The 27011-nt window shown below is 30.9% G+C and overlaps 3 protein-coding genes across 5 annotated transcripts; 2 read left to right on the forward strand and 1 right to left on the reverse strand.

Annotated features, from left to right (window-relative positions):
• The first annotated feature begins 3213 nt into the window (after nucleotides 1-3213).
• Nucleotides 3214-4509, forward strand: LOC114168710. Its single transcript, XM_028053619.1, has 2 exons — nucleotides 3214-3341; nucleotides 4090-4509. Exons 1-2 carry the CDS (start codon nucleotides 3267-3269, stop codon nucleotides 4402-4404), a joined length of 390 nt encoding a protein of 129 aa, XP_027909420.1. The 5' UTR covers nucleotides 3214-3266; the 3' UTR covers nucleotides 4405-4509.
• Nucleotides 4510-15080: 10571 nt separating this feature from the next.
• On the forward strand, nucleotides 15081-21475 carry LOC114170340 (isoliquiritigenin 2'-O-methyltransferase-like). The gene is made up of 5 exons (XM_028055819.1): nucleotides 15081-15341; nucleotides 17239-17499; nucleotides 20694-20910; nucleotides 21021-21085; nucleotides 21161-21475. Exons 1-5 carry the CDS (start codon nucleotides 15081-15083, stop codon nucleotides 21458-21460), a joined length of 1104 nt encoding a protein of 367 aa, XP_027911620.1. The 3' UTR covers nucleotides 21461-21475.
• A 439-nt stretch (nucleotides 21476-21914) lies between these two features.
• Nucleotides 21915-26756, reverse strand: LOC114170485 (general transcription factor IIF subunit 2-like). Of its 3 annotated transcripts, none has more exons than XR_003601082.1 (7): nucleotides 26464-26756; nucleotides 25388-25496; nucleotides 23916-24046; nucleotides 23760-23834; nucleotides 23319-23465; nucleotides 22692-22852; nucleotides 21915-22056 (listed from the first exon to the last, which is right to left on the reverse strand). XR_003601082.1 is itself a non-coding variant. In XM_028055974.1 (6 exons), exons 1-6 carry the CDS (start codon nucleotides 26674-26676, stop codon nucleotides 22748-22750), a joined length of 780 nt encoding a protein of 259 aa, XP_027911775.1. In that variant the 5' UTR covers nucleotides 26677-26756; the 3' UTR covers nucleotides 22068-22747. The 3 variants fall into 3 exon arrangements, 1 of the variants encoding a protein (XP_027911775.1); XR_003601081.1 differs by lacking the exon at nucleotides 21915-22056 and adding an exon at nucleotides 22068-22584; XM_028055974.1 differs by lacking the exon at nucleotides 21915-22056 and having other exon boundaries at nucleotides 22068-22852.
• Nucleotides 26757-27011: the final 255 nt, after the last annotated feature.

Below are 27011 nucleotides of genomic sequence, written 5' to 3' on the forward strand. Positions count from 1 at the left end.
AACACTAGGTAAAATTAAAATTTGTTGTAGTGTGTCACCCCACAACAATCCATGGATGAGAGTTGATTGTATGATGAAAGTTTGTTACTATGTCAGAGAGAAGATTCAATTAGTTTTTTTTTTTTATGATGTTCAGGTGCTAGAATAGGTGTGTGTTAGGTAGATATCCATTAGTCTTAGTGTGTGTCTTAGAATGTATGTAAAGCCAAGAAAAGACCCTTTTAATTAAGTTCAATCAAATAATAAATCAATTAGATTAGTTTAGTTATGAACTTAATCTAATCAAACGAAAATTGCAAATACTAATAGTTTAATCACTTCAAATATTAATTGATTAGGATAATACATATTGAAACCTTGTTTATTTGTGTATTAATCAATTAATTATGGACATAGTCGATTAATCCAAAGCATTTAATCGATTAAGTAAATAACATAATCGATTAATGCAAATTGTTTTTAATTTTTTAGTTTTCCAAAGAAAGTTTTAATTAATATAATTGATCAATCTTGACAATTACTTAATTTTTCTTTAAACTTGTATCTTCTCTCATTTCTTTTTAACACTTTGACATTCAAAAATCAAGAGTACATGAGTGAGAGAGATGTGAGGGACCTAATAACATTGCATAAACGTTTTTGTTTAATAAGATTAAAGATTTGGGGATTTTTCTCTTGGTTATAAGTTTTGATTGTAATATCTTCATTTAGGTGATATCTTTCTTGTATCTTTGCTTTGTAATTTCATTATTTTCTTTATAATTTAACTTTATGGTGTAGTGTGTGGTGATTGTGTGTAGCATCACCGATTCTTGTAATTATTGAAAGAGTTCTTCAAGAGGTTTATTGCATTTAGAGTTTAGGTTATGTAGGAGTTCTTGTAATTTGGCTTTATTTAAACTTTAGTGAAATTTTTAGCTTAAGTTGCTAGCAAAACATCGAAGATGGTTGAAAATTACATAAGTAGTTATTGATGTCCTATATGTTAGAGAGACCACCTTTAATAAGTAGTAATTGGTGAATATGTCAAAAAGTTGTAAAAATGTAAGCTCTGATTTGAACTTCACTCTAATGATTTTAAAAACAACCTTCTCATAGGTAAGAATTCATACCTATAGCAATATCTTCCGTAGTCAATGACTTAATTGTTGAAGAAATATGTGTAATGTGATTCCAAGCTCATGTTTATGAAGTAATACACAAACTTTGATGTTTTTTTTTCAATGAGATCAAGTTTATCTAAAGCTCAATAAAAAAATTGTCAATAGAGCTAAGTTGCAATTGTAATTTGGAACATCAAATTAAAAAAAAAAAAAGTAAAAAGTTTAAAGTTGAAAAAGTATTTATTAACACTGGTATTAATATTCTTCACCCTTTTTTTTTGTAAGTTATTGTTCCATCACATAACATTTACATACTTTAATTTACTAAATTATCATAGGCTATGAAAAGAAACAACCCACAATTTATCAACTACGAAATTAGAGTTTTGGTAAGCAATTTCATGGATAGATCAAATATCAATGTAGAAGTATGATGGAGACAAAAAGTACATGCATATGACAACCTAGTCGAATGCATGAACTCGAGTCTGAAAGAAATATGTTTCGTACAAGTTTTTTTACTTGTTAAAACAATTTTTGAAAGAAAAAAAATTGTGATTTCTCGAAGTCACTTATATTAAATATTGTGGGTTTTTTAATAATAATGTTTTTAGATTAGTTGAAGTCACTTATATTAAAAGTTTTTTTGTGAGATATTATATAAGATTATCGATGTTCATTCAAATTATTTTTTGTTGTTTCGACAATATTTCCTTTAATCATAATCATGCTCAAATAATTCAAAAGTTTCAAAAAATGACTTTAGGAGATGATTATCGGTGATAAAAGAACTTTTTACAAAACGAATAAAGTTAATATTGCGCAATTTGTTAAAGAAATTTTGTTGGTTGATGATTGGTAGATTAAACATTTGGTCTCATTCTCCCTTTTTTCTTATTATAAAAGTAATTGGAATACCTGCTTCTATATTCTTTAAAAGAAAAAGATAATATCTAGAAAGTGAAAATAATATATATATATATATATATATATATATTAATGTTTTTTAAATAAATAACTTTTAATTTTGTAAAAATAACATTTAAAATACAAATCATTAACTTGAAAATCTAAATAGCTTTCGTAAAAGAGTAGTTTCACAAAATAAATATGATTCCTCTCCTTTGTTTTTTTTTTTTCATTTGACTTTTGGTTTCCTTTTCCAATTAACATTTTTTTTCTATTTTATCTTTATCTTTATATATTTGTAATACTATAGTCATTGACTTTGAAAATTAATAAAGACTTTATTTTGATGATGTACATGACAATATTTATTTATAAAGTTTGCAAACATTTTAGATAAAAAGAAATATTTTATTGATGTCAACTTTAGAAAATAAAGATAAAATGACCTAGATAATTATATTCTTTTTCTTATTATAAAAGAAATTGAAATGCCTACTTCTACATTCTTTAAAAAAGAGATGATATCTAACAAATGGAAATATTATATTATATATACATTTGAAATAAATCATTTTTATTTTTGTAAAATAACATTTAAAGTACAAATTATTAACTTGGAAATCTAAATAGCTTTCATAAAAGCCTTAACATAGTGGTTTCAGAAAATAAATGTTATTCCTCCTCCTCCCCTCTGTTTGTGTTTTTTTTTTCACTTGACTTTTCGCTTTCTTTGCACTCAACCCTTTAGTTTATCTATTTTATATTTATGTTTATATATTTGTAATGTTGTAGATATTGTCATTGAGGTTAAAAATTCAAGAAGACTTTACTTTGATGATGGTCATGTAAATACAATATTTACTTATAAAATTTGCAAACGTTTAAGATAAAAAGAAATATTTCATTGATGTTAAAATAGATACAAAATCATGTTTAAAATCTTGAAAAAAATAAAAAGATAAAACTTATGTAGACAATTATATATTTTTCTTTTTATAAAAGAAATTGAATGCCTACTTGTACATTCTTTAAAAAGAGAAGATAATATCTAGAAACTGGAAATATTGTATATACATCTGAAACGTTTATGAAATAAATAGTTTTTAGTTTTGTAAAAGTAACATTTAAAATACAAATTATTAGCTTGTTACAGTGGTTTCACAAAATAAATGTTATTCTTCCCTTCTTCTATTTTTTTTTTTTCACGTGACTTTTTGACTTTTGGCTTTCTTCTCCGCTTAACCCTTTAAATACATGATTGAATCCAAGCGAGAACTTACGCTCTCACTTTGCAAATGTGCATGCATTCTCTCTCTCTCCATCACTAAGGTTAGCTTCTCCACTCTGTTCTTTGCTCCCCTTCCTTTATTTATCATTCACTATTTTGGATTCTCTGAGTTTTGTTTTGAAAAAAAAAACACTTGAGATTTTGGACTCGTGATTCACTTGAGCCATATCATTTTTCAAGATCGATCATGTTTTGTTGAGTTTAATTTGTGACGATTGGGATTTCATGTTTTGTGTAAGTAATTAACAGTTTTAAAACAATTTTTCTTCTACTTGGAAATACTGTGTAAATTTGCCATTATTCTGTTTGGAAACCTAGTTTATGTGCTTTGGATTTCTTAAAGCCAGGAGTTGGATCATCTCATTGTAGCTCTTAAACTGATTTCATATTGAAACCCTAACCCTTAGGGTTTTCCCGTTTTCCCCCCTTTTCTTATAACTGATTACTGTTTTAATCAGTAATATAGGGTTTTCATTGTTTCCCTGTTTTCCCCTCTTTCTATAAAACCCGATTGGGTTTTTCCCCTTTAGCTATGTACACAGAAACAAACAATAACAGAAAACAGTTTTTACCTTTCTCTTGCTTCTCTCACGAGCTTGGCTCTGCACCTCACTGCAGATCCACTTCCTCTCTTCGCCACCCTTCGTTTTCTCTTCCAGTCTCTCTCTTCTGCGTTCTCTACCATGGCCACGGTCTCTTCCTTCGCAAATATGATAGAGAGAGTGGTTGTGGTACTGCTTTATTTCATTTTGTGCTTATATAAGATCTTTTTATTTTTTTCTGATGCAGCTCATGGCCAGTGTGAAACGTTTTGAGGGATATTCTGGAAGCACTCGAAAATGTTCCGATGGAGCTGAGAAAGACGAAAATGAAAATTATTCCGATATTAATGGAAAATATAGCATACCAAATTGCATTGCTGTGCTGAAAAGATTAAAGAAGGAGTTTTATTCTATGAGTGACTTAGAATATGGTTTTGCTTTAGAATCGATTAAAGATCCTCAAAATAGAATCATAATTATGAGCTTAAAAGATTCAATGAAAGAATTATATTGTTGGAATCACTACAATTATAGTGTAAATGAACGTCGACATTTACGTTGAGATTTGGTTTTATGTTTATCATTGGAATGTCAAACACTGTGACTCTGAAGTACAATTTGTGTTTGTGATCTTGGTATAACCTTTATGTTATGATCATTTGAGTTATTACTATGACTATTAGTATTTTGTAACGTTATTAGTTTTTTTTTACTTGTTTCATTCTTCTCTACTATTCAAACCTCTTTGAATAGACATTAAATATAGGTCTTTAGAAATGATATTGGAAATCTCTTGCATTTATTGTTTATTTGTTACCATTAATTACCTAAATTCTAACACTTTTCATCTTTTGTTATTCTCAATGTAATGGTATTGAAAAAGGATAATGATATTTTAATCTATTTTTTTTATTTATTTTTAACCCACAACTTCAATCGTATTATATTATCACATCACTAAAAAGAATCAAAATATATGATCTAACGGTGATTACAATTCTGAGTTAAAAACAGGTAAAAAAAAATGAGTTAAAATATCATTTTCTATTGGAAAACTGTTACCTTAATTTCTTATTTATTGGAATTAATTATTTAAATATAACTTTTTTACCCCTTGGTATTCTCGATGTGTTTTTCTTCTATAAATAAGAAAGATTACCTTTTGGTATTCTTAATGAGAATCAATCTTCTAAGTTCTCAATATAGAAATGTGAATATCGCATGAAATCATCCGAATTTGGATTTTAGTTCTTTTGTGCAATTTCATTTTACTGATTTTAAAATATACTGATTTCAATATTTTAAAATAAATTAAGTAAAATTTAATATGTAAAAATTAATATATTTCTAAGAAAAACCTGTATTAAATAATTATAAAGTCTATATTTGTAATAAAAACAAATAATTTTGAAATATATATATTTTATATATTATAAACAAGTCAGAGACAATTTATCAAAGTAAATTAGAGTTATTTATTTTAAAATTGTGTACTTGACAGGTAGAAATAGCTTATTAAAGTTACATGTTCCCATTCATAAGTTCCGAATTCTTTTCATATTCTTTGACATTAAGTTCATATTCTTTCCTCAAAAAATATGTTTAAAGAGCAATTGGATTTGAAAAATAATCTTGACTCGTAAAATATTATGTGATATGTCATATCCTTTAAGTAAACAATTAAACTTTATAATTATAAGAGCTGGGCATTGGCGGAACTACATGGTGACAGATGACAGAGGGAGCCATGGCTCCCCATTTTTTTTTTTTTGAATTTTTTTTATATATATTTATATATTTTTTAAAATTATATTTATATATTATTTATATTAAGTTTATATTATGAAAAATTATAATAAAATAAAAAATAAAAAAATTTAATGGAGACATTGATTTATAAAAGAGATTATCTTTTCACCATGTAAATTATTATGAAAGTGTGTGAAAAGAAATAAATACAAAAGACATAGATTAGGAAATAGAGGTTGAGAAACACATAGATTGATATTGAAGTATACATTCTGGCATGATCTCTCACAGATTAATATTAGTATCTTATTATGATTTATGTATATTAAATTTATGATTCTTTTTAGGATGTTTCTCCCAAATTAAATTTATCTCAAATTAATATAAACCCTAATTATGATTTTAGGGATTCTTTTATGAGATTGGTATGAACCCTAATTATAATTTTTCCCAAATTATTATAACCCTTAATTATGAAATTTAAGGATTTTTTGTTTTTCGTTGCCTATGGTATTTTTTTTAAGTTTTGAATTTATACAATGTTGCTTATTTGATTAGAGTGATATGAGTTTTGTTATGTTTTGCACTGTATAATTATGATCTGTGAATATAAATTTTATTTTTTCTAGATAGGCGATAGGTGATAGATTTATATTAGAAAGATTATGATAAAAAGTAGAATTTTTTTTTTAAAAGAGGAAGGTTTGTGATAAAGATGAAAAAAATGCATTTACGTTAACTAAACTTTAGAAATTAAATTTCATGAAAACCAAGAATTCAAGACAATAAAAAACAAATCTCTAAAGTTCTTAGAGTTACATAATAATAAATTTAAAAATTCATCTGAACGCGATCCGGGAAAAACAGCCTCAAATTTGACAATACCACCAAATCAAATTGATGAGGTACGAAGGACTTATCTAAAATGGTATTCATGTTTTGGTATCATGATATAATAGCGAATGATAGTAATATTTTTTTTGAATTCTACTATTATGTGTGCTTGTTTTAAGCAGAGGAAATAAAGAGAAAAGATAAAGAGCTTGTTTTTCTAACTAAAAACAAATTATATATAACAAATCTAATTTAGCACCCCTACATTTTTTGTCCAAGTTCCGCCACTGAGCGTGGGTGAGAAAGAAGAAGATAATTAACTTTCTTCATAAGTAGTTTTAAGAGATAACAATGTGGGATGGAGTTTGCCCTTAACAAGATCGGCGTATGTTGTTGTCTGGATAATAAATTTAAGATTTAAATATACATTTGGTCTTTATTTTTGTCAAAATTATTTAATTTGGTCCCTATTTTTGTTGTTTAGTCAATTTGATCTTCATTTTTGTAAAATTGCATTCACTCGAATCCTTTTAGCAAACAATGTTAAAATTGTTAACGACATAGTGACAACATAGAACTGTTTGGGGTACGTGTCAAATTTTTGTAGTTACGTTGGCACAGTGTTTATTTAGTTATAATATAGGGAAAAAAATTAAAATTAATCTTGTAAAAGAATGTTTAAGTACAAAAAATAAAAAGCTAGAATTGAATATTAACTGCAGGGAGAAAGTGGAAGTGAAAAAGTGAAAGTTGGACACTGGAGTGTTCAAGAGATAGGGAAAAATTAGGGTTCATGACATCAAATTAGGATTCGTGAGAAAGGAGAAAATTAGGGTTCGTGAGGAAGGGGAAATTGCACTTTGTTCGTGAATTGAGATTGGAGATTTCGCTTTGAGGTTGTGCTTCGAGATTGGAGCGTCAACCAGGTTAGTAAGCTTCATAAAAGAAGATTGGAACAATGGGAGTTAAAGAGGATTTGCAAATGGAGGTTAAACCCATACCCTTGGAACCACGAATATGAGATCCACTGCAACTTAGCTGCCCCCAACTAAATCTTAAACCCTAAACCCAAACACTAATTTCTTCCCCAATTGGATTTCATTTACTTTTAAACATAAAACAGCCATACAAATGAACATTGTGCCAACGTCACTACAAAAATTTGACATGTACCCCAAACAATTTCACGTTGTCACTGTACCATTAATAATTTTAACATTGTCTACTAAAAGGACTCGATTGAATGCAATTTTATAAAAATGAGGACCAAATTGATCAAACAACGAAAATAAGGATCAAATTGAATAATTTTGACCAAAATAGGCACCAAATATACATTTAAGCCTAAATTTAAATTGTACGAAAAATTATATGTTTTTTATATTAAATAGAAAGATAGATATTTCATGGCAATAAGGATTTGTAGTTATTAAATATATCTAAGTATAAGATTTATTAATTGAACATTCAAATAAATTTGTGAACCTAATGATTATAATTAGTGATACTCATAATTTAAATAAAAACATTTAATAATCTTGAAAAATCATTCAAAAAGTATAATTATTATTTTGTTTTCAATGAATATTTTATCCATTACATTTAAATTCCTTTTTTCTTCTTTAGACACAATATCTCCGTGTATTTGTAAACACTCAATTTTGTCCGGGTAATAATGATAAAAATAATAAATAAATAAAAAATTAAAGTTTAATTGAGAAGCATAAATAAATGATTAATAAAATAAAAAAGGTAAAAAATATGTTTTAGTTTGAGAAAAAATAAATATCTATATTTATTTTATTTATTTATTATTATTTATTTTATTTTTAATTTAATTTAATTTAATTCTTTTTGTTTTATTTATTTATTTGTGCTTTTTATTTTATTTATTTATTTGTGTTTTTATTTTTATTATTACTATTATTTTATTATTACATTATTTTTCTTTCCGTTATTATAGTTCCATTTTGTTTTACGTTTCTCGTTCTAGTTTAAAAAAGGCTTAAATACCTTTTTGATCCTCATTTTCGTAGTGTTTGTTGCAGATGATCCTCATTTTGACAGAATGTTTAAAATGATCCTCATTTTCGCAATTCGTGTTTTATTTGGTCCTTTTATGTAACGTCGTTTAAATCATTAACAGAGCATTGTACAAGTGGCACGATTTGTATTGGGGTGTGTTACGTGTACTGTACATATGACTAATTAACGTTAATTTTTTAATTTAGGAGAAATTTTGCAATTAGGGAAATTTCTTCATCTTCGTCTTTCTTGAGCTCGGAGATTTGCAGAGGAAGCAGCTAATACTTTCCATTTCATCATTGGATCGCAGTTGCGCTCTTCATTTCAATTTTCCAGTTAATCATCATCAATGAGGTAAATGGGTTTAGGGTTTTCTGGGTTGTGTTTGCTCGTAGAAGAAAATGTAGCATATGCCATCAGATTGGACATAACAGGAACAATTGCCCAGATAAGCCTGTGGATGAGTAGACTGCAACACCTGTTGAGACTGCACCAGATGCCCAAACTGCTGAGAATGCACCAACTGCTGAAACTCAAACAACTCAACCACCAAGGAATGAATTGGAGAGTCAAGCAGCACCACTACCAACACTAGAAGAACCATCTCAGCAATTTAGGATGAAATTACAGATTAGGAGGAGGCCATGATAGCAGCTACAAACATCTTAGTTATTTTTTGGAATTTCTGATGTAGAATTCATTATTGATGTACTGCATTTTGACTTTCCTTAAACTTCGTTCAATTTCACTTTTGCCAAACATTGATGTAAAGCATTTTGATGAGGATGAATTAATGTTATGAATTTAACTTCTTCCAAACTTAGATCAATTTAATTTTTTCCAAGTTTAGATCAATATCACTTACTTCAATGCTCAAATTAAGATGTCATTTTGAACATGTTGGGACTAATATCAACATAATCAAACTAATTCATTTCTTCATTTAACAATAATACAAAACAGATTGGACTTTAAAAGATTACACACAATAACAGTACGAATAATACAATAACAACACAAGTGAACCCTATTACTAATTACAGCCTCTTCTTAGCAACCTTCAATGACTTCTCCAAATCATTAATTTGCCTCATTTGTGTCATGATGATGACATCCTTTTCATCAACACCACCATTTGAAAAAGTTGCAGCCCACATTATTGGAACCAACACTCTGTAAATCAATAAACTAAAAATTAAAACCAATTTATTATTAACACAAAAATAAATACAGATTGTACCAAAAATTTTCTACTAATATTTTTTGGAGTTCTTGCCATCCTCAAAGCTGCCATCTCTCCGCAGCTAAAAATCGGGGTTAATTCATTTCTCGTTGAACCACCAATAGTGCATGAAGTGATACAACACGGTTGTCTCTAACTATTACAACCAGAGGTAAAAGAAGAAGATTGGGATCGTAACATACCTATATAATGGGATTGCAGGAAGAATAAGATTGCAGCAACACCAATTGGGAATGGAGGAACAAGATTGCCAAAACTCACCAACTGTCCAAACATTCCTTACCAAAACCCTAGCTCACTTATTTATCCCCAAATATCTAATTACCACACCTGTACAGTACACGTAACACACCCTAATACAAATCGTGTCACCTATACAATACTCCGTTAATGATTTAAACGGCATTACAGAAAAGAACCAAATAAAACACGAATTATGAAAATGAGGACCATTTAAAACATTCGATAGAAATGAGAACCATTCTAAACATTCTGTCAAAATGAAGACTGATTAGCATATCATATATAGATATATTCATGCATTAGTTTAGGACATTTTTATTCATTTGTGCATTATTAGACTCATTTCATCATGCATTATCTAGTTTCGGATCATACATTTGGATTGGTGTGTTGTTTGTGTAAACAGGTATGAAAGGAGTAAGTTAGACGCAAAACAGTATGTTCCACAAGTGCCTGGTGGAGTCTTCCACGACTTGTGGATGTGGCTTCAGAAGATGCAAGTTTCAAAACAGTTTGTTCCACAGGTGCCTGGTGGATTTTTCCACGACCTGTGGTTTGGTGCAGTGAATTGGAGGATACAAACAGGGTGTTCCACAGGTGCCTGGTGGATTTTTCCACGACCTGTGGTTTGGTGCATCCGCAACAACACTATGAAAATGAGAACCAAAAATGTATTTCAGCCTTTAAAAAAAAAGAAAAAAACAACAAAACAAAAGAAAAAAAAAACAACAGAAAGAGAAAAAAAAAGAAAAAAGGGAAAGAAAGCTAGAGGTAACGTAAGGTCTATGTGATCAGACCCATGCCTGCTATGTTATCATGGTTTTTGTATTGGGAATGACCTGTAATAGCTAGCTGGCCATGGTCATGATGGCTGAAGGAGCAGGAAGCAACCTCTGTTCTCAGTCTTATCCCACATCTCGAGATTGGAAGGTGCAGAGAAAAGTGAACAGAACAAAGGAGAGAATGACATAATAAAAGCAGGAAAATTCATGAAAGGGGATTTTTTTTTACTACACAGGGGAGAAGGCACTAGAAATCAGAGAGGGAGAGAATGAGTCAAAATTGAAATGGGTAAGTGTTCTTAACTCCTTCTTAGCTTATTTTACTATGACTTGATATTGCTGTTGATGTTCATGAATGTATGAATTGGAGCTTCTGTTATCGTGACTTGATATTGATGTTCATGAATGTATGAATTGGAGATGATTTGAGATGAGCATAGTCACATCTGTTATTTATTTTGTTTATTTCCATCGCAACTTCGTAAAAATAATAAAGAACAGAGCACACATATTTTACTCATCAACTTCATTGTCAACCATTCACCTGGTATTTCTTCTCCTTTCCTCTCACTGCCATAATCATCATCTCCTTTCCTGCCACATTCAACGCGAATTTTATCCCCCTTCCGGCCCTCACTCATTTTCTTCTCCATTCCATCATTCTGTTGCATAAAAGCAGAAACACACATGCTCAGTTCACAGTTCACTCCACTCATCATCACCCATTCAACTCTTTCTTCATATTCGACCTTCATCTTCACTCGCACAAAAACCAGAGAGAACAGAAACCCAAAACTAGAACTCACACGCCCAGAACACTAAAAACAGTGGCCGTTTCCAGAACCTCTTCACCATTAAATTATCTCCCCTCAACTCGCAACATATTCTTGCACGATGTCGCACCTGAGATGAAGGAGCGCGAAGGACGAGCGTCCTTGGGTTCTCGTCGACGTCTCCGGCATCACCAACAAGCCAGTCGCGAGATGGCACTATGAAGCAATGATGAAGGTGGTGTTCTGTTGGACGATGACGAGAGAAGGTCTCGCGGTATAATGAATGAGAAACGACAATGGGAACGATGCGACTTCGACGGTGGCTAGCGGCTTCGACAGTAGTCGGCGTCGTCAACATTGGCCCTGGCCGACCATGAGTGAGTGAGGGTTGGTGCCGTTCACGTAGAAGAGGAAGAAACCCTCTTTAGGGTTTTCATGTTATGAGAGTTATTTTGGGTTGGGTTTAAATCTGGTCCCATTAACTTCCTGCACCACCACTTTTAATATTCTCACCTTTTTGTGTATTGGGTCTGCCTCCTTTGCGCACCCCATCTTTAATCTCTGCACACCCTTTTTTTTATCTATGCACACCCGTCTTTAATCTCTGCACACCTCTTTTTTGTCTCTGCGCACCCTGTTTTTTATCTCGCACCCCTGTTTTAATTTTACTTTGAGTACCCCCCCTTTACTAACCTCTCACGCCTGCCACACTTGTTTCATGTTTTACTCCGTGCACCACCATCATTGATAACATTGCACCCCTGTTTATGTTTATCTTGTTTTGGGCCTGTGTTTTATGTTTACTTCATGCACCTCACACATTACTCATGCACCCTACTATTGTATTTTTTTAACTTTTATCATTTTTTTGTTATTAATTTTTTTTTCTCCAAAAAAAAAGAGAAAACAAAAATGTTTTAAATTATAAAAATTACAAAGAATAGAAAAATTTTAAAAATGAAAAAATGTTATCTTTGGCTTTATTGTGTATGTCCGGTCGCTCGCATCGTGAGATGCTCATTTTCAAAAGTACCAAAATAGATTTATTTATCTTTTAGTGACTGTCCAACCGTTCGCGTCGTGTGACACATGTTTTCACGTAATTCAAAAATACCAAAAAAATATATAAAATTTCAAAATATAAAAACATCAACATTTTTAAACAAAGATGTCTTTTTAAGAACTACGTGATCCTTGATTCTTCCTCGTGAGATACGGAGGAGCAAGGTTAGTCTTTGTCAGGTTCACCTCCAAAAATCAAATCATTTTCCAAATAGTTTTTTTGTTAAATATCTTTTCAAGAACCACCTAACTCTGATTTCTCACTTTAAATGAGAATACGTAGGACCAAGGTCAATTATTGTCAGACCCAAAAAAGTAAAAAAAATATTTTTGTTTCTTTTTAGCATTTTTGTCTTATTAGTTTTTTTTTGGGAAAATTAACATTTTGAAAACCACATCAACTTTGCATTTTTAATTAAAGGTACCGCCCTCGGGCAGGCGCGTAGGGTACTAACACCTTCCCCTACGCGTAACCAACTCTCGAATCCAAAATTTGGTTTTTTGCAGACTTTCTTTATTTTATGGTTTTCCATAGTTTTCCAAAAATAACTGTGGTGACGACTCCAAATCTCTTTTTAAATCCGTTTTTTTTTGTTTGTCGTCACGTCGTGATTTTGGTTGCGATAGTATTGTGTTATTTTGGATGGGCTAATATACGACAGATCAAAACTAGCAAGCTAACTCACATTACTCATTAATTTTCAACCAACATTTTTTAAGAAAATATTTATTGCTTTTTTCAAATGGATATTTGCGTTTTTATTTTATAATAGAGTTTCTTATTTATTAACTAATAAGAAATTGTGTGAACTCTAAATTTATTATAATTAGTATAAAGACTAACATTTTTTTTATCATTTAGTAAAACAAACACAACAATTAATGCCTATGAGAATTAATATATGCAAAAATAGAAGGAAGAAGTTATTGGGAGGAAGATTTAAAAATCCTCCAATTTTCTCTCAATGTTGAACCTTCTCAACCTATAACCGGCGATATTGATTTTTATTTGTGTAACTATGACAAATGAAAATCTAAACTATCATCATTGATCAAATTTGACTCATACAGAGCATAGGAATGCAAATTCGAGTCATATTTAATAATCAAGTGTAGCAAAATTACCTAAAATGGATGATTTAACGAACTCTTTAGAAACATGTTTGAGTAGTATTGAACTTGAATTTTACTCTTACAACAAATATAAAAAAAACTTAAAACATAAATTGATGTCGATGCATGCAAAGTTCAACAAAATTAATATCCAAATATTTAAGTGTATTTACAGGTTAAATTTGTTAGACTTAAAGCAATTGTATGCTAACTTGGCAGAGTAATGTTTCTGCATATAACAGACACAATCCAAATGGAAGCAGCTGAAAAATGGAAGAGATAAAAGACTTTGTATATTCAACTAACTTGAAAGATAGTACATCATAGGTTTTTAGACACCTTTCACAGAAACCGAAGCATATAACTAGTGCAGATTTTGCTTTTTACCTCGCCTTATATGTCTCGGTTGGCCAGGAACCGAAGCATATAATGACACGGTGGTATTTTTGCAATTCCAGGCAACTTTTATGTCTCGGTTCAACGAAAACCTGAAGCAAAAGAGGGTTATATGCTTCGGTTCAAAAAACCCGGTGCCAAAAGAGAGTTATATGTTTCGGTTCTATAGACCCGAAGCCAAAAATGTGACTGCATATTTCAAAAATGCCGCTAGCCATTACGTCTTTGGCCTCGGGTGTCATTGAACTGGGGCCAAATAGGGCTATATGCCTCGGTTATTAATTGAACCGAAGCCATATAGTTTAATTAGGGTTCAAAATTTGCAAACTCCTTTTCTTCCCCGCGCTGCATTTCTCCTCTCTCTCTCTCTCTCTCTCTCTCTCTCTCTCTCTCTCTCTCTCTCTCTCTCTCTCTCTCTCTCTACCCACCACCACCACCACCATGCGAAGCTCTGCAACCACGCTATGCTGCCACTACGCTGCTCCGACCATCGTCTCCGCGAGTCGTCGCCAGTGGCTTTGGCGGACCCTTCAAGGAGAAGAAACCCTTGGAGGTTTCTGTTCGTGAAGAAGATGAACACGGGTTTTCTGCACATGAAGGAGATTAACACTTGTACTCGTGAAGAAGATGAAGATGAACACGGGTTCGAGCCCATTTTTTTCTTTTTCATTAGGTGAGGTTGGAAAATTTAATATGGTGGTAGCAGTTTATTGAATAGTATTTTGCATATTTTTGCTTAATTTCAATCCTGATTCTACTCAATAAGATTTGATTTAACATGAATGTTCAGGGGATTTAATGATGTAGTGAAATGCTGCCTCCCAATATACCATCTTTCTCGCTACCGTGGACAACTTGGTCTTCCCAGTATTCAAAGGAATGCTCTCCCGTGAAATTCTTGTTGCTGTGAAGATACTCAAAGACACAGTGGGAGATGGGAAGGATTTCATAAATGAAGTGAGAGCCATTGGGAAAATTCATCACGTTAACATTGTTCGTCTGCTTGGTTTCTGCGCAAATGAGTTCCACCGTGCTCTCGTCTACGATAAGAAACATTACCAAAATTCTGAGAGAAAACTTCAGGGGCAATGTAGCCCAAAGTTCCCCTGGCTGCAGTCATCGAGAAAAGGATCCCCGCACTGATGTATCAGAGAAAAGGATTGTTGGAATGTTCCATGAGCTCCTTCACCTTACACTTCATAAACAAACTGAGCGCAAGAATGTGAGCAACTTGCGTAGACCCCTGTCACTGCCCCGAAGATGTGACTATATGGCCTCGGTTCTTACCATAACCGAGGCCAAAGACTCTGCAAAATTTTTAATTAAAAAAAATATTGTGAATCTATGGTTCCGGTCTCTCTGCAACCGAGGCAAAAAAGTGTCTTTATGGCCTCGGGTGATAACCGAGACCAAAAAGCACTCCCTTTTGACCTCACCCCAATATGCCTCGGTTTTAAAACCGAGGCAGAATGATGAAAATAACCGGGGCCAAAAGCCCTAACTTACCATAATAGAAAAACAAATTACTTTTAATTTTACTTAACTAAACTCCTCCTTAAACCAAAAGTATTAAAGACACAAATCTGCTCTCTAAGAAACTTGAACCTCTTATTCTTCAAGGCTTTTGTCATGATGTGCACAAGTTGCACTTCTGACCTGCAGTGTTCAACCATTAGTTTTCCACTGGACACTTGCTCATGGATGTAATGAAACCTTGTTTCAATATGTTTGTTTCTATCGTGAGAAGCTCGATGGTTTACTAAGTCTATAGCAGACTTATTATCAGTTAAAAGTTTCAATTTACACCTGTTGCACCTTTAATTCGTTCATTAGGTAGCATAATTAATTTGCCTAAAAGGCTGCATCTGATGCAACAATATACTCGGTCTCACAAGATGAGAGGGCCACCATTGGTTCTTTGATAGAATTTCAAGAGATTGGTACTTTTCCAACAAAGAAAACATATTCCGCTGTGCTCTTTGTATCACTTTTGTCTCTACACTAGTCCGCATCCGACTATCAATCAATTCATTAGGTAATTCGTAAATAAAATTATATTTCTTACGGATTTTGTGACTTACCTATGGATATTTACCATAAATAATATGATTTTTTCTTGTAATGTTTCATAAAAGCATTTATGAGGATTTCACAAAATAAATATTATTCCTACACTTTGTTTTTATTTTTTATTTTATTCACTTTACTTTTGGCTTTCTTTTTATCAAAACTCTTAACTTTATCTAATTTATCTTTATGTTTATATATTTGTAATATTGTACATATTATTGTCTTTGACATTAAAATTTCAAAAAGACTTTACTTTGATGAAGTAAATGAAATATATTTACTTATAGTATTTCCAAATATTTTAGATAAAAAGAAATACTTTATTGATGTTAATAGATACAAAATCTTGTTAAAAAAGCTCGAAAAAATTCAAAAGATAAAACTTAAGTTACCTAGACAATATTATATTCTTTTCCTTATTATATAAGAAATTGAAATACGTACTTCTACATTCTTTAAAAAAAACGATAATTTAGAAAATTAAAATATTATATATATATATATATATATATATATAATAAACATTTTTGAGAAAAATGATTTTTAGTTTTTGTAAAAATAACATTTAAAATACAAACTATTGACTTGGAAATCTAAATAGCTTTCAACAAAGTATTTATAGTAGTTCTGCTTAATAAATGTTATTCCTCCCCTTCGTTTTTCTTCTTTTAATTTTTTTTACTTGACTTTTCCCTTTCTTTTCCACTTAACCCTTCATTTTATCTTTATGTTTATATATTTGTAATATCATAGATATTCTTGTTATTGGCATTGAAATTTAAAAAAGACTTTACTTATTTGATGACGTGCATATAGAGACAATATTTAGTTATAAACTTTGTAAATATTTTAGATAAAAAGAACTATTTTATTGATGTTACCTCTAAAAAATAAAGATAAAATCGATACAAAACCATGTTTAAAAAACTCGAACGAAATCAAAAGATAAAACTTTAGTTACCTAGACAATCAAATTCTTTTTCTTATTATAAAAGAAATTGAAATTACTACTTCTACAATCTTTAAAAATAATAAGGTAATAACTAAAAAATGAAAATATTATATATTTGTGTAAGTTATTTAAATTTGTTTGTGATGAATTACAGGTCATGACCGGTGGAGAAAGTTTTGAAGAATATTATGAAACTGAGGATGATGAAAAGGAAAATTATTCCGATCTAAATGGAAAATATTCCATGCAAAATTGCATAGATATCCTCAAAGAAACATATAACCATATTGGTACCGTGGAATTTGGGTTTGCTATAGAATTGATTAAAAATCCTCAAAATAGGATCATAGTTATGAACTTACGAGATACAATTCATGGTTTGGTTGCTTGGATTCATTATGTATATGATATATCGGTTAATTAGTTAGCTTTAGATTCGGTTTTTTTATGTTAATCATTGGTATTTCAAACATTGTGATTCTGACGTACAATTTGTGTTTGTGAACTTTATAATTTTTATGTTATGTTATGAATTTGAATTTTTATCGAGAATATTGGTATTGACTAATAAATATAGTTAGTAATGGTACTGGGAAAGTGTTACATTAATTGTTTGTTTTGACATTTTCATCATATTCTTTCTAAAATAATATGTTAAAAGAACTGTGTATTCGTAAAATAATGTTGACTCGTAAAATTTTGTGATTTGTCATGTCCATAAATTAAACAATAAAACATCGTAATTGTAAGAGCGATAGTGAGAAAGAAAATAACTTTTTCTATAACCCTTCTTTTCGGGATTACAATTTTGGCCGTATAAATGGGATGGTAGTAGAGTATGGTAAATTCTTTCTGCACCCCAATATTTTCTTCTTACATCCATACATAATTTTACTATATGTGGCGTCAATCTCATGATTCTGACCTATTACATCCGTCTCAAAAGCACCTACATCATCATTGGTTGAAGGCTTTCTTGTTCTCCTTTCTTTAGAAATATATTTTCACCTTTGATGTAGTTATGTTGTGATGTCTTTAGATGATGTGTGATGTGCTAGTGGATCCAAAACCACCATCATTGTTGTCTCTATGACGTTCTTTTTCACTTTCATCCAACTCTTAAACACCACTATTGTCCACATCACTTTGCTTTTCCACACCAGCAGCCTCATCCTCAACATCCCTACCTTCACCTACATAATTCTCATCATCCACTCTTCCATCCTCCACTCTTGCATCCGAATTCTCAGTAGTCCAACTTCTTCTACAATATCCTCATCCTCCACTCTTACACCACCCCTTCCTAGCATCCTTACATTCCACACCAGCCATGACCACCACAAAATTAACATCATTAACATCAGGCCCCTCTTCACCACCAGCCTCACCCGCATTTTATGTCCATTCAATAAACTCAATAGGTTGTGTTGTACTAACCACATATTCTACATAAATTTGGACCTCTTCTTTCTTTCGGCATACGCACACAATTGCAGTGCATCATTATCTGCAACCACAAACAATCTCTTCATCGCAATTTGAGTTGAGTTCTACATCGTAGAGTGGTAGTTGTTAATTTATGTTGAAACTTCTGGTGACCAACAAATTTTACCTTCCAAAGTCAAAATTATCGTAACCCTAAACGTGCGTTTCACTTATTCGAATTAAAAAATAAAAAGTTATACTACAAATTTTTAATTAATAGAACATGTGTCAATACAAGTGTCAACAAATCTGCCATTGATGTGGAATGCCTTTTGCCACACAAGATGATTTTTAATGTCATTCACAAATAGGGACGAAAACAAACATTTTAAAAGCGTAGGGACCAAATGGTGATCAAGTTTTGAGCAGGAACCATTTCCAAAATCAGCTGAAATTACATAGACTACAAACATATTTTTCCCTTTAAACAAAACAAAAATTGATGAACATTAGGCTGTAACTTTGAGTTTGATGAAACCATTGTATGGCTTAAAGATCCTTCAATTAGCAAAAAACACACATTAAAATGTTTAAATTATAAACACATGTTTATACATACGGTTCAAACTTAATATATATTAGCATCAAAACTTATAAAGGGACTATTGAGATTAGATCATACAAATGGGCAACATATATAGGTCTAAGATCTCAATATTGAGATATCAAATTTATCTGAACATTGAGATACCAAATTTATTTAACTTGTGACCATGAAAGACTCGTTAACTTTCATGATCCTAAAAGACAAAATCCATTATGTTTGTTTATAGAATTATCACTTCTTAATACATAATCATGACAATTAAATAAATTTTGTTTCTTCTCATCTCCTTTCATAAACTCCTACCACCGTGATCAACATAGTGCACAAAAATAGACATATCTAATGGACAACTGGAAATCCTTCATGATGAACAAGTCCTTTTACTAGTATATCCGGTGCATCATCACAATCCATATCATAAACACAATCTCTAAGAATATATGTTTTTTTTTTAATTTACATTTTCGATCATTATATTTAAAATTAATTTATTTGTATAATCTAAATTTTATAAATACATATTTTGTTTTCTATTTTATATTAAACAAACCGTTGGACCTAAACGTCAACGGCGATTTAAAATATATCTCAAACTTCACCTATGTGGCTCATTGAAATAATTTGAATGATTAATTTTTACAAATATTGTTATGTCCAAAATAACAAAAAATAATTAATAACCTAACAAGGTTATAGATAATTACAATTTTTTAAAAAATAAAATTTTTATAAACAAAAATTCTAAAAAATTATGGACTATAAATAATTACAAATTAAAATCCTAAGAATATTATTTAGTAAAATATAGCATAAAGGCAAATTAAAAGTATTCCGAAAATTTTACATTGTTGTATACATATGACTTTATTTTGACAAATATGACTTTTCAAAGATAAGGAGAGCTCATTTTGTTGACTCATGTAAATAAATGTTTTTCTATATACAGATGGTCAAACTTACTTGAATATATATATATATATATATATATATATATATATATATATATATATATTTGTTTGATTTTCAATTAAAAATATTTATTTAAACTTTGTAAAGATATATACTTCTATTTATTGTTAAAAAGAGTGAACAAACATTGTTTTCCAAAATATAAGATTAAAAATGAATACAAATTTCTTATGTAGGAAGAAAGATTATTCAAGGTTACAATTCTAAATACCACCAAATTATAAAAAAAAAACAAATACAGATTAAGATCTTGTTAATTAACGCTTTTAGAATATTAATTGGTTAAATAATTAAAAGCATTTTCTTTTAAATAGACGAGACTATAGTAAGAAATTAGAAGAATACATTTGGCGTGTCAAAATAAAATATATAATGCTTTATTTTCCTCTTTTAAAATATTTTTTTAGTATTTGTATGTTCATAAGGGTTATAAGTTAAAAAATCAAAATCGAAAAGTTCTTTATAGTTACCAGGAGAGATATGTTTCCTCAATTTTTTAATGCATTAACTTATGATTATCTTAATTTTTCAAGCCACTATTAATACATTGGTCTAATTAAAACAGATTTAAATCTACATAATTTACTCTTTTTATAACACCATCAAAGTTGAATCAAATGTTTTATAAAGCAATGGCTCATGCTGGTGCAATAGAAGTGAAAAAAGTACTCAAAGTATATAAAGGATTTGAAGGGTTGTCAACACTGGTTGATGTAGGAGGTGGAGTAGGAGAGACCCTGAAACTCATTCTCTCTGCATACCCTTCAATTAAAGGGATTAACTTTGATTTGCCTCACATGATTCAAGATGCACCTCCTCATCCAGGTACATTTATTCTAATTTCTCTTTCTCTATCTATATATAAAGAGGTTACAAATATTTTAAAACTTTCTGAAAATTTTCAATCACCAAATTAACACTCATTTTGCATGAAGGTGTGGAGCATGTGGGAGGAGATATGTTTGAAAGTGTTCCAAATGGGGATGCCATTTTGGTAAAGGTTGGTGCATTACATAGAGTTTAATTTTCTACTTTTAAAAATTACATTTTTTTTCTTTGGTTTTTGTTATTTCAGTCTATATGTCACAACTGGGCAGATGAAGATTGTACAAAACTTTTAAGAAACTGTCACAAAGCTTTGCCACCACATGGGAAAGTGATTGTTTTGGATTATATAATTCCAGAGGTTCCCAATTCAAGTGATGCATCTAAACATAGTACTATTGTGGACAATCACATGCTTTTAGCACATGGAGGGAGGGAAAGAACTGAGATTGAATTTGAGAGCTTGTGCAAGAGTTCTGGTTTTTCCAAGTTTCATGTTGCATGTAGTGACATATCGGCTACTGTGGGAGTGATGGAGTTCTATAAGTAGAGTTTTTCGGTCATTCTTTTTATGCAGAATAGAGTTTTGGAGCAGAAATTAGTATATGCAAGCAATCTTAAATAGGAATGTTCTGGAAAAGTTATTGCAGCATTTTAATAAAGTGACATGTAATATTTGAGTGTTAAATATTGATCACAACTAAATCTATATGTTATTCATGTTGTTGATAAAGAAAATATAGAACAAAAAGACACATGTCACTAAACAATACTTACCTTTCTTTTAACTCTGAAAATTTACTAATTTTAAGCAGTCCTATAAATTTTACTTCAATGTTGTGTGACAATTTTACTCATTTTTAAATAAGTTGTGCTTTTTTCATTATAACTTGATTTAAAAGATAATCATTATTTATCTTTAAGAAATAAGAAATTAAAATACATGATAAGTAAAGGAAAAAAAAAGTTTAGAATTGAGAAATTAAAACACATGATTTATCTTGTATGATTATTGTACTCTATGACAAGTTGGCCAGTCAACTCCCCACTAGTTGTAGTAGGACAACAACCGCTATGACTGTTGATCAATGTAACGTTTAAGTCGGTGGCCGATCAGTGAAATGAGCGAATATTTTGAAATTTAAGCTGCAATGCTCGACATATGAAAATGTGTAGTAAGATTAGTGGAAAGAACATTTTCTTACCAAAAAAGAGAACATGAGAATCAATCATGAATAGAACAGAAGAAAACAATGAACTTAACTTTAAGCAAAACAGAAGAAAACAACGAACTGCACAAAAAATGAGCGCTACAAGGGAATATAATGACTAAAAACATCTACCACCTTTGCAATAGTAGAAATGCATCCAATGACTTGCATGTATCCAAAGTTGCGTAAATTTATTAACTATAAACATCAATAACCTTTGAAGTAGTAGAAATGCATCCAATGACTTACAAGCATCCAAAGTTGAATAAACTTATTTATGTTTCAAAAAGAGTTTAGGAAATTTAACACAACACAATTCAACCTCTCGTGCCATTTGCTAGTTTCGGAGCAATTTCACATTGTAATTTTTGTTAATTTTGCAATAACACCGTAAATTGTTCAAAAATTAATTTAGTTCTGCTTTCGAACCAAGGAACACAAATAAATTGTAATGTAGCAAAATCTGCAAATAAAACGTGCAGAAGAATCAGAAAAGGCTGTAACAAGATGCATACTACTTTATTTGCAACTTGAACATAATGATGAAACTGAAATGAGTAAGCTACATACCATTTGAATGAGGTTAACAAATGGATGAGCACAAATAAAACCTACTTGAAGGTCGCTTAATCTCCAAATTTTCTGTATTCAGGCTTTAGTTCATACGTGCCTTGATTAGTTCCTTTGTTGTTGTAGACACAAAGGTCTTTTAGTATATCTTTCAAAAATTGCTGTAAAAATATGAAGATCCACCACATTAGTTAAAACAGGCTCTACTAAATTAATAATCGCAAACAAATAAATGTCAATTTGAAAGCATATTGTTTTATAATGGTGTGTGGGCTTGTGGAGACTTACCTACTAAGCAGTAAAAGTACAACATACATCATTATCTTCATCATTTCTCATAAAAATAACATAAATGATACAAACATAATCTTAATCTCTCAAAATTTCTCTGAAAATGAGGTATACAACTTGGATTAACTTATCAACCTATCTTGAATAGATTAGTTCAATTGCACAAATTATTATATCGAACATGTACGAGCATTCACTACATATGCATATCCATTATAAGCAACAAACTTTTATGATTGTAGTTCATTTTGCGTAGATATTTGATATTTAAGTTTGTTAAAGTGCAAGTATTCAAGAAATCCAAATTTTAAGAGTAAAACTACTCAAAGCACATACTTCAGGTTGGTCGGTTTCTTGTATGAGGTTTCGTAAACTCCAATTAGACTGTCGTTCAAATAGCTTAAACACAATCTCTTCCATCTCCCCACGATCTCTTCTTGTTCTCTTTGTATCGGTTGCTTTAGCAGGAGTTTTCTTCTTTTCCTAATCCAACACAAACATCTGTTACAACTGAAGTATAAATTAATTAAAAATATTGAACTGCATAACAAGCTTGTAGAAATAGTCTTCAACATCACCTCTTCAACACCCTATATCTCATTTATCTCATAATCAACTGAAAAAGAGGGAAGAAGGGTCAGGGGGAGGGCTAGATGTGATTTGATCAGGAAGTTATAAACTGATGATGAGCTGACATTTTGCCAAAATAAGGGGATTCTCTTAGCATGAATTCATTAAGGACTACAATTGGTAACAAGAAGGAGAATAAGCCATTACAGGGGGGCCAGAAGTTGAAAAACTGATCATCCCTGGCATTGGCCTCATGTGTGCCCCACTATCATTGTCAATAACCTGAAAATAGAATGGAGAAGTCAAAGATAATTTAACTGTTTGCCTAACTCATGATAAGGAGAACTAGAGCCAGTAGAAAACCTGAATTTGTCTACTTTTGACCGTATACTTGTTTGTCCTTTCCCGGTACAGTTTCCCATAGAGTTCAAGGTTTTGATTATGGGGCCTCATGTCAAACCTATTCAATATTTTTCCCTCCACAGAGATCTTTCCTACAAAATAATAGAAATTTCAATAGCTGGATTTACATTTTGCTAAGTTAACTTTGATAGAGAATATTAATGATGCTTTAGATATCCAACCAAATCATGTCTAGAAAAAAAAACACTTTAGGGAAAAGAGAAAGAAACAAAGTAGAAGAGCAGAGAATAAAATAACATGTAGTGTTGTAGTTGTAGACTAAGATATAGAAGGCCAACATATTAACTAAATAAACTTGTCAGTCTCTCTGGCATATCCAACAAAGAAACACCCTAGAATAACCACTTGTTAAGCATTAGCAAGGAGACCTCTCGACCTCGTAACAAGAGACAATTGAAGAAAAACATTCTTGGAATTTTTACAACCAAAAACATAGATAATAGCATAAACCTAATACTCTTTATAGGGAATTTCAGTCCAATAATATCCGGCAACTAAATATTTTAAATGATTGTTAGTTGTTAAAAACAGCACTTGAGAAACACAAACCAAAAAATTTAAGATAACAACATGTTTTCTACATATATGCCTTACCAGCCCCCATCAGAATAGGTGGGATCTAAGAATAGGCCCATATAGATAAATGGGTTCCCATTCCATGCCCATGGCTTGATAAGATTCCACATAATGTGCCAGGTAAAGTTCCTAAAAATTATTATAAATACCACGTGGCTTTAGGTAATTAGGTATGTTTTTCATTAATCACTAAATCTCAGCTTTGACCGCTTGTTAGAGCATCTTGTTGACTTGAGTGTTAGAGGGTCTTCTGCAAGTACAATCTCATCCGATTAAGGAAGAATGGGTACTTGAAAGAGGACGAGTACACCTCGGCATAGGACACATAGAGTACTTTGAAGTCTTTGCAAGGTATTATTTCGGTTCCGTAAGAACAATTACTCTGAAATGTAATTGTCCAAATAAAAGATTTGCTATAACAGATTAGCTTAAATTTTGGAAGGTCATATTCGTAACTAATTTAGAAAAGAATGTACATGCATCATAAACTCCTTTGATTATTTCAAACATATGATTTCATAGCTTATACACATGAGGTCCACTTGTTTCAACCTAAGGTGTTTAAAATAATGAATGGCCTCATTTTTTTCTTTTATGAAGGAACACCCTCATTTCAATAATAAGCACAATGATACAGGTGATCATTTAATGACAAAGGAGTATGGACAAGGACATAAAATTACCAGGTGATAATATTAAAGTAATATATACATCTCATAACGTTCAAACAATCACAGCTACTTCACATCAAACCGAGATATAAATAATAGTGAGCTTAACTATCCACCAAAGTAACTTTCAATGTAAATGGTCACCGAAAGATGAAAATTATTTACCTTGCGGTGTGTATGAAAACACATACATGGGAATGAAGTCTTTAAACATATCCATAACATAGCATTTAGGTATATGTCCAACTTCAGCTCCAGCCAACTCCATTGTAAACTGAGTATTTTAACTAAATAATCAATTTAAAAGGACAAAAATAACAGGGAAAAGTGTCACTAATGGCTATAGTAAAAGTAACTATTTTCATATGATACAAAATACATGTATAATATACATATCATTTTCCTAAACAAAAAGATATAGGACAAAACTTGGAAGAAGTTCCGTGTAGGCTTTTGGTGTTATTCTCCAAGCAAAAAAAGTTTTTAACCTTAGTAATTTTGTTGATTTTTAATACATATCCTTATTATGAAAATTAGCAAAGTTAAATTAAACTTCAATTCTAATAGAAACCAATGTTTAATAAATCAACCTGTAACTAAGATTTTGGCTGCAATGACAAGATTTTTCAGTGTCTGAAACCGTAATGCGACCGAAAGTGTGGTTGTATTTGCCAAATTTCTCATAGATTAAACTTTTGAACGCACTATTCTTCTATCACATTTATTGCTTCACCTTAGTAACTCCAATTGATTTTTAATACATATATATATATATATATATTTATTACACAAACTACCAAGATTAAATAAAACTTCAATTCCGATTGAAAAGAAAGGTTCTCAAAATCCGCTTGCTACTATGATTTTGGTTGCACATGAAGGTTGTATTAGTGTCTGAGGCAGTAATGCAACCGAAATGTGGTTGCATCAGCTACATTTGTATGTGATTTCAAAAATAGATGAAACGACAACGGCAATTTAAAACCTAACACCAGAAACCTATCCATAAATTTTATTTCAAAAATCATTTGCAACGAAAACAATGGCAGTAGATTAAAAACAAGTAATGTATTATTTTCTACCTCGACACACTTTGGTTAATCAAAACAACTGAAAAGGAATATAATACCCAATTGAACCTACCCTTGATTTTTAGGTCTCACCATTTGCACTCACACAATGTGGATTATGGCATGACATCCACACATTCATTATTTGTATATAGAGGAAAGGAAAAGAACCTTAGTAGGAGAATCGTCATCGTTGGAGTTGAGAGGGTCGATCGAGACAACGACCTTGGCGACGAGGCGAGAGGGGTCGGAGGGAGGGGCGCAGAGGCAGCGAGAGACGAGGGGAGGACACTTCATCAACCACACCGCTTTCTCCGCTTTCGACGTGTCCACGTACGCATTATTCATTTGTTTCGTGCCACCACCACCACCCTGGTCTTCCATACTCAATAGAAAGAAGAAGAAGAACAATAAAAGAACGAGTTTGCAGTTGGCTTTGATTTTTGAAGCAGAATGAAACCGTTTTGTTTGTTTTGTTCACAGCCAACTCTTGGTGCGTTGTGCAAGATCAACATGGCATAATATTTTATATTATTTTTATTTTATTTTCTAAGAACTATAGTTAGCTATTCAACCGTTATTATGGTCAAAATATCATGTCGAAATGGTTTTAATAAATAATGATCTAATAATATATAATATTATGTTTTCAAAAATATTAAAAAATATAATTGTTTTTTAATCTATGAAATAAATATACCAAATTTAGATAATTTTTT

This window comes from Vigna unguiculata, chromosome 11 (assembly GCF_004118075.2).
Source record: "Vigna unguiculata cultivar IT97K-499-35 chromosome 11, ASM411807v1, whole genome shotgun sequence".
Taxonomy (NCBI): domain Eukaryota; kingdom Viridiplantae; phylum Streptophyta; class Magnoliopsida; order Fabales; family Fabaceae; genus Vigna; species Vigna unguiculata.